Genomic DNA, 12,560 nt, shown 5'->3' on the forward strand with positions numbered 1-12,560 from the left:
CATCTTTTCACACGAATAGTATTGCAATTCGTGTAATTAGTATCGTAATGTCCCTCCACGATTTTTCGCGCAATTAGCCGGTGGCCATTGCACATTTCGCAGTTTCTTAAGAACGCAATCGCACATCCCTTCTTCATTATTTTGATAGCACTGTCATCGTTCACGTCTGCGTCAACCGCTTGTGATTTTATCGCGAGCTCTTTCAGGAAACCGCGAGTTCTACTCTTATTTTTCGCGTTTAACGCGAACCAAGCTGCATCACCTCGTTTCCGGGATTATTATCATCGGAAACAAATGCGCGTTCCGTGAATTCGGCTACGAATCTAGCGTTAACTGCGTTAAATAAAAAAAAAAAGAATCTCCTCCTATTGTCGAGGACGAATTAACGACGCAGAAAGCGGAATCGTTCTCCTTCTGAAACGACTCGCCGCACCGTGACGCTCAAGTTACGTTAAATAACAAATGGACGCAGGAAGTAATTAGTCGACAGCTGTCGACGGGTAAACAAAAATCATCGTGAAATCACCGGCGAACGGACGATTCGTCCGCTCATTATGTTGACGCTTATTATTCTTCCTGATGGATTCGCACGCCGCTGTAGGCCGCATAATGCGTATTTTGTTTGCCGTAACTATCGAAGAAGCCGTCATACCGGGCTAAAATGTGAAAAACTATTCGAGTACTGCTCATCCTTTCGATGATGATTTCACTTTTCCATTATTAGGTTCGGAATGGTCTTAAGCACATTCTTGTGAAACAAGTTTCTTGTAAAACAAGATGACGAATGAAACAAAGAATTCTAAATAAATATACTCGCGCGGAAGCCGATTCTTGAACAACGCATATTTCGTGAAGTTCACTAAAATTTCCAGAGTTCAGCCGGTTGACGATTAACGACACATTTTCTTAGACCGAGATGATCTCGAGACGCAGTTTGAAAGATAAACATATTATTCACAAGAGATATTCCAGATATCGCAGGTATCGCGAGATCAATCGTGAGCTATCGCGGCGTACCTTATCGAGCTGTTCGATTTCTTATCATGCATTCCGCGCCCTTCCACGTTTCGTGCTCCCGATGGAAGAACAGCAGTAGGAGTTTACATATTTCGGACGACAATGTGCAAGGAAGAGTCACCGTACTTCTCCTCCCCCTCTTCGTCGTCGTTGTCGCCATTGCCACCGTCATTTGAACCGCCGCATAGAAGAGGGGACAGGGTTAAGGGACCAAACGGGTTGTTCGAACGCCGCGGCTTCTGCGAGGGACTTCCCGGCCGCGTTCGGTTTTTCGTTTAAAAGCGGACGCGGTAACACGATGTCCGTTCAGTTTCACATTTAACACGCGCTGTGTATACAGTGTCAATCATCATGAGATCGTCTTCTTATCTCGTCGTGCCCGCATCGAGCCTCCTGGTGCTCCTCTTCGGCGTCTTCCTCGGGCGCGCGGTCCTCGCCTCGCCCGTCAAACATCCTAATTGCATCGGTGCCGCCGGTAAGTCACTTCGATGATTTTCTGTAATTTTGTGCTGAGAAAGAGGAAAAAAATGGTCAAAATTAATGAGTCGAGGGAGACTTTACGACTTGGTGACGTCACATAGGAAATGCGTGGGTCACGTTTACGAGGGATTTATCACATAGACGAGGTGTTTAGAAGTGCGACTTTTTTATCTGTTACTTGGAGTAATTAATGTTATTTTAAAGAACAGGTTTTTCTCATAACGAACCGACTTGTTTTTTTATATCGTATTTACGACGCTTTTTTCTGATTGCTTTTGAATATGTAATTCGGATTCCCAGCCGAAAGAAATGTTGTTCGTGCACATTATCCTTATTTCAATTCGATCCGATCGTATTTCTTACTGGTAATCATTTATAGCCGTTCTATTTCTCAAACACACGTACACACACACATGCACACACACGGGTGATAATAATTCAACGACATGTATAAAAATACCGTTCATAAAATACCTTAAAATACGACAAAGATCCGCGCCAAATTTCAGCGTGTTCACTCAGATATCGGCGAGTTCAAAACGTTACGCGATCATTCAAACGCTCATTAACATCCACTTAACTGTCGTGAGTCATCTACATGCAAATTAAATTATTCGTCACAGTGAAGTCCGGTTAGAATTATCGTATATGTATATATAATAAGTGAGCGACGTCACGGTCAAGTAACTTTTATCAGATTTAAATTCACCGTGTCATAACATCGGTGACGTACAATGTTCTGATCGCGTCACGATATCAATTTCATAATATACCGCGACCACGACACACACATACACACACGCACTCGTCTGAGTAACAAACAAATAATAAAATAAAACATATAATAATCGTAGAGTTTATCATTTAATTCGCGCGAATACGTAATCGCCGGGGCTGAGTTTCGGAAACCTGTTTACACGGCTGTAAATCTGTCGTTAAAAACCGTATATCCTCCGTGCGAAAAGAATCCGGGATTTTTCTCAGATCTCTATTCAGACATTTGTCCGATAAAAATCTCAGCTGGTTAAAAATCATCTCGAATATTTACTGAGATATAGACTATCAAATCGACGATAGATAAGTTCATATTCACGATGGAAACCCCGAACGGAATCGGGAAGAAATAAAGAAAATCGCGTTCGAGATAAAATCTTACAAGCTTAATAACACGCTCCTCGTCAACACGAGTTTAACGATCCTTCTTGGCTAACCGGTAGTTTTCCTACGAAAGTTTCCATCCTCAGGACGATATCGTTGCATCAGTCGGCCCGAAATTATCGTACGAGTGTCGGCGAATCGCCATCGCCATACTGATACGTTCGCAATTACGCAACTAATTGTTGAAAATGTGTTTGCCGGCTCGTTAGCTGACTCATATAGCTCGAATAAAATATTATAAGTCGGCATTTAAGAGCGCACTCCTAACACTCGTCGTTTGTAATTTATGTTAGTCAAATTTCTCGATCTCGCCGACGATGGTGTGAAAGATGCCAGCGACGACTTTCACCGAGGATCAACAATCGTTGTTACGAGCGATAATTAACGCGATTATAAGTTCTTCAAGAACCAAGCGACAATCTCGTAAAGCGCTTTCGCTTTCACACACTGAGAGAGAAACGCATATTATTCGAGACTATAATTGCATAATAAAATATTTATAACTACACAGAAAGAAATGTTAGATTCAGATAAATAATTACTTCAATATTACTTAGCGAATTTTCACTTGGATTAAGTAAATTTTACACGGATCAAATAAGTATATTTTACTTGGATAATTTATTTAGAAAATATTTTATTTGCTAAATATTACTTGATTCAAGTAAAAATTTGCTGAGGAGTGTAGGAACAATTATTTATTTGAACATAGCACTCGTTTCTGTGTGGAAAATCCATCTTTGTAGTAAATACGTTAGCAATAAAATGCATACAGGTATTACGTTAAACTCTTGAAATTTTCATCGACTTTACGATTTATTGTTCAAGAAGTTTGCGCGATATGCAGACGTTATCGGCTTTCGCGAGGATATGTATATTTATTCAGAATGTTTTGTTACACTCATCACCCCAAAGCTTTTACAAGAATATGCGTAAGATTCTTACTTTCCTATTAAAACGACAACAAGAAACGTGATTGACGCCAAAAATGAGATACCATTTTAATATCTTTCATCTTAACGAGATCAGTCACTTTTTTCTCTCTCGTTCTGAGCGACGGACGGATTTCTTGACTGTACAGAGTGCCCGAGGATCGTCAGTCGGGAAGAATGGAAGGCCAGGAAACGTCTAGGCTTCGAGCTACTGCCAGTGACACCGACGCCGTACGTGGTGATCCATCATGGCGGCATACGTAGATACTGCAAGGATCAGGAGTCGTGCTCCGCGATCGTTCGGTCTTACCAAAATTTCCACATGGATGACCGGGGCTGGTATGACATTGGCTACAATTTCCTCGTCGGCGAGGACGGGAACGTCTACACGGGTCGCGGCTGGGACTACGTCGGCGCCCACGCCATTGGATACAACACGCAAAGCATCGGCATATGCGTTCTAGGAGACTTCACCGGTACTTAAGATTGTCGCTTTATCTCGATCGAATGTCTCGAAATAGAGTAAATGATTAAATAGCGCATTAAACATGTAATTGTTATATAAATATTGTTTATCCGAGGATTTTTCCGCTCTCTGTTTCTCGCGGAAAAATAATCAGATTCAGATACAGAAAAAAAAATATACAAGATCTCTGCTGCAAAATAATTACATAAACGCATGGCAAAAAGTGGTTAAGTTGTGAAAATTATTGCTTGAAAACTTGACGCTGCCGTCAGGCGATAAATTTATGGATAGGTGTCAGAATCTATTTATTTACAACGCAGCAAAACGATCGGGATATACGTGGTTATGACGCAGGATAAGCGTTTTTGCGTCAATACGCTCATTGACGCAACGCGAATATGATTTCGCAGATTTTCTCCCGAACGCGGCCGCTCTGAAGGCGTTGAACGAGCTGATAGCCTGCGGGGTTTCACTCGGCAAGATAAGCGACAAGTACAATGTGATTGGCCATCGGCAGACGCGAGCAACGGAGTGTCCTGGTGAATCCTTCTACAAGTACGTAAAAGCTCTTCCCCGTTGGACGGCGAATCCGATACCGCTTCGCACGAACACCACCACCACCACCACGACGGAGCCAACGGAGCTGAGAGACAACGACGTGGCGGGGAACGACAAACCTGCCGCTTTATGATGACTCTTCCGGGTCATTCTAGCGAGATTAACCAAATTTGCTCTAAACGCTGCCACCCGGTATATAAGATGAAGATTTGAGACCAAGAGCCCGCCAGGTATCACGAAATTATCTCGCTCTTGTTGCAAGACGCTCACGTGAGCCACGTGATCATAGTAACTAGTAACTTAATTTTTCCATTTCATTTCCCTCTTTTTTAACGAGTTGCGGACTTACAACGGAAGACAGTCGGGCTTCGCCTATATAATAATAAAGTTACGAAGTCTGTTGTTATTAGCCGAGCTGGTTCGTACTTTTCCCCGTGAAATAAGTATGTGACCGAAAGTTGGAAAGGAAAGGAACGAAGCGCGGCATTGGTTCAGCTGAGAAAACAAACTCATCATTTTAGCGTCTCTCGATATGCCAGACGTTGAATAACGGTTGCTATTTCTTGCCACACGGGCGTTATGAAAGGTCCTGCGACGAAACACATTCGTCGTCCTTCGGTTGGTTCATTTTACGAAGAACGGTTTCTCGCGGTCTCGCGGAGGTAGTTCCCCGATGTTCCAGATTTCCCAGCACGAGCGCGCTCGACATCGGTGCTACATTATAATAACGGCTGAAATCTATGTCGCGAATGGATTAATTAAACAACAATGTGTGTCATTGATACGATACGGTATACCTTGAGCAGGGTCGACGAATGCGCACTTTATCACACACCGCCGCTGTAGTTCGACGAGCGAGATCGATGTCGCGTGCTCGGGCTGTTCCGTGTGAACTTTCACGTGTGCTTACGGAATCGTGTGTAGCCCGCAAAGGGGCCGCGGCCTTCGTGTTTAATTAGTTAATGATCATTGAAAGATCACCGCGCGACGTGATTCTCTTCTCCGACGAAACGAATTTCTCCGCGCACGTGCCTCACAATTATATAAATGGCGTGTAAATTACCGTCGAATATTTTTACAAAGATGTCTGAACACGATTCCGAGAGACCTTCGTGCGCAAGTCGTGAAAATGTGAGCGGTGAAGCCGCTGTTTGGGACTTTCGGGAATTCCTCGGGTCAATGGCAGCAATTTCGGAAAACGATAGAAAACAATTATAGACGTGAATCCTGCGCGAACGACCGACACGCACCGACGAGCCACCGCTGGCGGTCTCCACTTCGATCTTCGCCATCAACGCGAAATGCTACCGAGCTATATTATATAGCTATAGTTAGTAGTAAAAAAATAGCAGAGAAAAAAAGAAATTAAATATTAAGTTGTCGATTAATCATAATGATCGATTGCCTCTCCCGAGAACGCCTGTTATTAAGTATGATTCTGCGGGAGCCGAATCGATAAGATGGTTTGTATCGCGTAATGTAATGTGACATATTTGCTCCCGGGTATGCATTTATAATGTTTTCTTGTCTTCAAATGCTGTACGGAAAAATGAATGTAGAAACCAATCTCTTGCGAGATTATCTAGCGCATTTCGCCGGGCGAGCAAATCGAACGATCGACTTCGATCGCGCGATCATTAAAACGACGCGTATTTATTGATTAATTATTGCGATAATAATGGTTGCCAGATCAGGCCGCGCGATCGACTCATCAATGTTCCTGAATGAGCCTGTTCCTCTTAAGTAGTACAAACGATTAGTGACATAATGACGTCACTGTTATTTGTATTTATCATTTTTGTCCATTAAAATAGGATTATTAGTAGAGATAGTATTCCATCTATGCGTGTGTAATATTTGTGCACATTTGACGATGAAATAAATACATATTGTGAATTGTGTGTCGCTCTTTTTTCCTTACATATTATCCTTTTCGTTTGTACACGGAAAAAAGTAATTAATTCAACAGCGTCAGTGTGATTGAAATAATTGTTTTTGATTCAATAGCAATATTATTGAAATTAACGTGTCATACCATTATTTTAACCACTTTAGTATTCGCATCGATAATATAGCAGTTTTAGAAAAACTTCATTAAATCAATCGTATACCTAGTTATTCCAAATAATTATTTATTTAAATTACATTATATAAAAATAATGATGAGGTTTTAGCAGAGAGAGATGGTCTCCGCGACACGGCGCCGCTCGTAACTGCCTCGCTCGTGATAAACTTTGCTCGCGCCTGGGTATACAGGGAACAGATTATTCTTAAATCAAGATGTTTTCATGTATATGCATGAATATTCTGAATTTTTTACAAGATTTTTAATCTTGTCTGATTTTATTGAATTTGCATTGACACAAGTATTATTTACAAATATTAATGAATTCAGAATTAAAAAAAGGATATTATAATATTCTCGCTTATATAAGAGAATATCTGTTGTTAATGTAAAATAATTTGTTTTCTATGTATATATCAGCGTCTCAGAAGCGTCCGGTAAGTTGGAAAAATGTATAATAAATAAAAATTGATTTATGCATTTCAGGTCATATACTCGCGGCACCTTTTCTTCTAAATCAGTGCTAATAGAGAAGTTCTTATACTGAAAAAAGAAATTGATTGAAACAACAAATAATAACGTTGATGAATGAAACGTCGATATCACTGAGTGCCACAAATATCTGCAGTTGATCTGCAATCAATTGTATTTACCACTGATTTCGATAAAATCTATTTATCGAAGTTCAATTACATTAAATAACAAAGGAAAATCGAACGAGATTGAACTTCTCGTCATCGGACATTTCTACTCACTGTTAGCGCAAAACTTATTTCAACGAAAAGTACCTTGTGAATTTCTCCTGAATTCTCCTTCCCTTTACGATAAAGTCAACATTTTTTTCAATAATACGATCCGAACAGCATTCTTTATAACTGTGATTCCCGTTTCAAGCCTGCTTCCCTACTTTTCCTCGTTCATCCCCATTAAGTAAATAACAAGATTAGTTGGAAAGACACTCACAGGGAAGTCCAGAAGAGGGGATATTTTTAACGCACGCATTTCAGCCATGCATACGTACGTGCACGTACACATCTGGTATCGCACATAGACATTTGTATATCCATACACTGCGCAGCTGTCAGAGATCATGCCTCGTTAGCATATCATTAATTAAGAGGACATCCATATATAATGCGAAGATATGCCCTGTAGCATCAGTAGTCGTTATCGTTTGGCAAAAATGTACATCACATCGGCGGCAGTGGTGACCATCGCGGCAGTCTACCTAACGCTGCTCATCCCGGAGACCAAAGCCGGTAATCAATTAATTAAATTAATCGCGCTAACGCCACCAATGTCGTACTGAATCTTATCTCACATCGAGATCGCCGCAACACCGGAGTAATTCTCGTCATTGTGCGTCACTCATTTCTCGTGTCGGCATGAAAACTTACCGTTAACTCACGTATCAATCATTTTTGAACGGTATCTCGCGCACGGACGCCTCGAAGAGAATTTTTCCCTTTTTTGCGTCTCCGCGAGATTATTGTATAATCTCGCGGTACCAAGTCAATGCGGCGTCGCAATATTTTGCTCGAACACGAGGTTATCGTGAGATCACTCTGCGGGATATTGACAAATATAACTTGCATCATCTGATATCTCTATCTATAGTGCTTTCCCGAACAATTATTATTCGATTGCTCACGGCATTTGATTAATTGCACATGCCGTAGCTGTTAATATCGCCGCGATCTGAGCCTATTTGCATACAACTATAATATTTTTATCAACACGAATTATCACAAAGTGGCGTCTAACGATTAACAAAATTTCTCGGATAATCGTCAATCACGTCGACGCGACTGTTCACATGCCGAGTCACGGCCTCCAATGTTACGGTATAATAATTATGTTATTAAAATTGTTACAAGTGGAAGAATTATTTTTATTATCATATCTCTACAAATGTGTTTTCAATTTCCTCATTGCATAAGTAGGAATTATAAATGTATATTCATTTGGCTTGTAATTACACATGAGTGAACTGCGCAGTCTCTTATTCCTTGATTCTCAAGGATCGAGCTTGTCGTATCCGTTGTGCAACCGATCTTCATAAACTGCCAAACAATGTAAATTATTCCGTTCACGTGAAAGACATACTAGACATATAAAACAGCATGTGGGCTCGTAAATCTCGTCGTATTTTGTCCGTTAGAAGATTTTGTCCGTTTTAATCGTGTAAAAGCCGCGATAGTTTTTACGCACGACTAAACAATCACTTAAGATTTTGATTCATGTTAATTTATTGATCGATCAAGTTGATCGCACAGCCGATTTGGAACAACAGAAGTTAAATGTGAAATAAAATCTTCCAGCTTGTGGATTTCAAAACTTGATGCACGTGCGTTTCCACACCACTACAAAATCTTAATTATGCAAGTGTCATCCGACACTCGATGTCACTAAAAGAACTCTTTTGTCTTTCCAGCTACGCCACAAATCATCTCGAGAGCGCAATGGGGCGCTAGAGCAGCCAAGCGTCGATCTCCCAATCTCACGATGCACCCAGCGCCTTATGTCGTTCTTCACCACTCGACCGGTGCTAACTGCGACACTCAAGCTATATGCCAATTGAGAATAAGGGGATTTCAGGTGAGCTAAAGTGAGAAAAGGACGAGCATGTATTCTCAAAATAACAGGTTTCTTAATCTCCGATTCACACGTACGCATAAAAACCGGTCAAAACGAAATCACGTTCCTTTCTATTTTTCAACCAGACATCTGTCGTTTACAAATTTCGAGATTTACGGTATTTTGCCGCCCGGTCATTTTGTCCAATCCATGACATAACAGACGATTTAACACGACGATACATCTCGCATATATCATATACTACTGCTCATACTTATTTATTTGTTTCTTAAGTGTCCACGAAGAAAACTTTTTCATTTCTCACAAAAAAGAAACAAAAATATTGCATTTAACTTGCAAATACAAGAAGAACAGGAAGAACAGGAAGGCAAAAATTTATATTTTTATAAGCAAATATACCTCTATATACATATTTCTCGTAATGATCGTCGAATTCTGTTTCAAGAATTATCACATGAACAGCAAAGGGTGGGCCGACATCGGCTATAATTTCATTGTCGGCGAAGACGGCAACATCTACGAAGGTCGCGGTTGGGGTAAACAAGGTGCTCATTCAAAACCTTTCAATAACAAGAGTATTGGAATATGCGTCATCGGCGACTACACTAGTAAGTTATATGAGAAATTATATATGAGAAATGACGGAAACTTTTGTGTCACCTTTACATCGTCTAATATATTTCTTAATTCGATAGACCGAACGCCAAACACAGCTGCGGTTCAAGCTGTCCAGAGGCTAATCGATCACGGGGTATCCATCGGCGAAATAAAGAACGACTACAAGCTGCTCGGGCATCGGCAAACTTGGCAAACCGCCTGTCCCGGAAACAGTCTTTACACGATGATGCAATCGTGGCCTCATTGGGCGCCGGCCGCTTAAGCATTACTTTTGATATCGCGGTCGAAACGGTCAGCTCGTAAGCTATGATTGCGTTTGTAGTTTTATTCTTTGTATTCGTGTCATTTCTCGCTGGGTCTCTCGATACACAACCAAAAAAACTAAATCGAACGGTCTTTATTTATTCATTTGTAATTTCGACCAAGTGTAACAATTTAATGATGTTATCGAGGTTATCGAATCGATACATAATGTCCCCGATAGCCGTTGATGATAATCACATGTAGGCAGTTACGAGGCCGTTGACGTAGGTGTCGTAAGTGTCCTCCTCCGTTCTGACGCAAATTTCCAAACTCGAGAGATCAGGTGACAGATAATCCCTCCCGTAATCAACCTGGTCCCTTACCTGAAGCAGATCCAGATCCTTTCACACTACTCGCGCTGCCAAAAACTTGGCAAAAATATCGCCAATGATCGCCTTTAATCTTTGAAGATACGACTTAACGTGCGCGATGATTGCACACCTCGAGCGGAATCCGCCTGCCAAGATGTTTATTCAGTTCTTCTATGCACACCTTGGTCCCATAGGGAATACCAGATCTGAGATTACCGGCGACGGTGACGTAACGATTGCGGCCGTCGAGGAAATCCTGAAACACGTCCACGAGTTGGACTCGGCGAGATGATTCCCGGGGATTGTTCACGAACCTGAAGAGTGTTCAAACTCTCGCCTCGCTCGTCCAAGTGGTTGCGTTTGTCGTCCGTCCCGAATACTGGATAATATGCGGTGAGGGACACATTGTGGTGAGCGCGCCCCGTGCATTTCAAGTCCGTTCTGTTCAAACTGTCGTCTGAGAGATCGAATAATTGAACGTTAAGCGGGAACAAGTCGAAATTCGACTTCTCATTCGAGATCGTCGTGATCGTAAACGTGGGACACCAATTCAAGCTGAAGAGCCGATCAGGATATTACTTCATTTGAGTGCTCGCAGAGAAGAAGATCGAAGTGACGGTAAATTTGATCGTAAGCGGAAGTGACGAGGATTTCAACGGGTCGAAATCGTAGTTATTTCCGCTCACGATCAAATTTACCGGTTGTTTCTACTTTCTTCTGGATTACACAGACCTGAGAAGCACTGTCCTGACTGTGGTCCTTTGACTTGAATTTACGTCCCACGTTTATGGCTGCGGCATCAATTGGTGGGCGAAGTAGTAGTAGATTAACGCGGTAAATTTTCGCGTTGAAAGTGAAGTATCGCTCACCACTGGCGAAGGCCACGGAGAATAGGGAGAGCACGAAAATCAGCACGGACATTTTGGACTTCGCGGTTGGCCGGCGATTCGTGACTATCTAGCGACAATGTTCGTTCTGATCGTTGAACGACCGTGCGATCGCTTTAAAGCCGAACGATCTTTACACAATAGCGATCGGAATTCGCTAACGTTCGACAATTCACTCGGGCACGTGCGATACTCCAGCTGACCAGAAGAATCAGGATCGCCGTTGCGTACAGAGCGCGATGGATCGTCCTACTTTGAAAATCGCATGAACGATCGCGTCAGAGAGAAAAGAATTGCCAATCTCGCTGCAAATCACAGTCATTTTCCGGGTGAATCTTATTTTCTGATCGCTCTGATGAGGATGTAGCTGCACAAATTTGCATATACGATCATTATCAGTACCGTTGCAGCAGATCTCATACTGCAAGAAACGGGGATTTCCCGGCTATAAGTATATCACTACGTAATTAGTGAACAAATACTGAGCGTATTTTCTCAGTGAATAGCGAGGCACATTTTTTGCGCAACGACGTATCTGTCTCGCGTTTAGGCATACTTGAGCGGCATCGATTATTTGATTGCTCATTTATTAATACGCGTATTCGCAAGTCCGTGCCGCGGAGAAAGCGGATTCTCAAGTGGAATACCGTAAAATTGTGCCCTACGCGTTTATTATTCACACGGCACATCCTATATACACCCTACATTCACGACTTTTCAAGGAGTATATCGTTAAGTATAATAATTCGAATAAATACTTATACGAAGAATGGATCTCGAAAAAAAGCATTAAAGCGGATCGCCGTTGTAATTTTTAAGCGGACTTCCGCGCAGAACGGCTCTCGGTTGTCCCGGTTGACGCGATTAAAAAACTTCATTACCACTCCATTGCGAGGCGTCATACTGAAACCACTTTCTGACCTATAGCCCTCGTGAATAATATAGAAGCTCGGTGAATAGGACACGTGGAAAACTATGCATCGTCAGTCTTACGAGACGACTCGTAGCGACTTGTACGCGCTTGGGCTCTACTTGGAGGGCAAAAGTGGTGCGCGCAATGTACTATGAATCTGAGTGACACTTTTGACAGTAGCGAATCAAACGGCGAGTTAACCAACATTCTGCGAACGGAAGGATAAGAATGGAGATTCTTACAAAGTAGTACGA

At 41.9% G+C, this 12,560-nt stretch overlaps 3 protein-coding genes across 3 annotated transcripts; 2 read left to right on the top strand and 1 right to left on the bottom strand.

Annotated features, from left to right (window-relative positions):
• The first annotated feature begins 1,330 nt into the window (after positions 1 to 1,330).
• Positions 1,331 to 6,477, top strand: LOC106748432 (peptidoglycan-recognition protein SC2-like). Its single transcript, XM_014626932.1, has 3 exons — positions 1,331 to 1,492; positions 3,737 to 4,063; positions 4,464 to 6,477. Exons 1-3 carry the CDS (start codon positions 1,369 to 1,371, stop codon positions 4,742 to 4,744), a joined length of 732 nt encoding a protein of 243 aa, XP_014482418.1. The 5' UTR covers positions 1,331 to 1,368; the 3' UTR covers positions 4,745 to 6,477.
• A 1,361-nt stretch (positions 6,478 to 7,838) lies between these two features.
• On the top strand, positions 7,839 to 10,278 carry LOC106748433 (peptidoglycan-recognition protein SC2-like). Its single transcript, XM_014626933.1, has 4 exons — positions 7,839 to 7,935; positions 9,111 to 9,274; positions 9,720 to 9,882; positions 9,970 to 10,278. Exons 1-4 carry the CDS (start codon positions 7,860 to 7,862, stop codon positions 10,152 to 10,154), a joined length of 588 nt encoding a protein of 195 aa, XP_014482419.1. The 5' UTR covers positions 7,839 to 7,859; the 3' UTR covers positions 10,155 to 10,278.
• A 93-nt stretch (positions 10,279 to 10,371) lies between these two features.
• Positions 10,372 to 11,427, bottom strand: LOC106748435. The gene is made up of 4 exons (XM_014626935.1): positions 11,376 to 11,427; positions 10,821 to 10,963; positions 10,637 to 10,762; positions 10,372 to 10,518 (listed from the first exon to the last, which is right to left on the bottom strand). The coding sequence occupies exons 1-4, from the start codon at positions 11,425 to 11,427 to the stop codon at positions 10,390 to 10,392; spliced, it is 450 nt and encodes a 149-aa protein (XP_014482421.1). The 3' UTR covers positions 10,372 to 10,389.
• Between the last annotated feature and the right edge of the window lie 1,133 nt (positions 11,428 to 12,560).

This window comes from Dinoponera quadriceps, unplaced genomic scaffold (genome assembly GCF_001313825.1).
Source record: "Dinoponera quadriceps isolate SergipeBrazil2010 unplaced genomic scaffold, ASM131382v1 scaffold2183, whole genome shotgun sequence".
Taxonomy (NCBI): domain Eukaryota; kingdom Metazoa; phylum Arthropoda; class Insecta; order Hymenoptera; family Formicidae; genus Dinoponera; species Dinoponera quadriceps.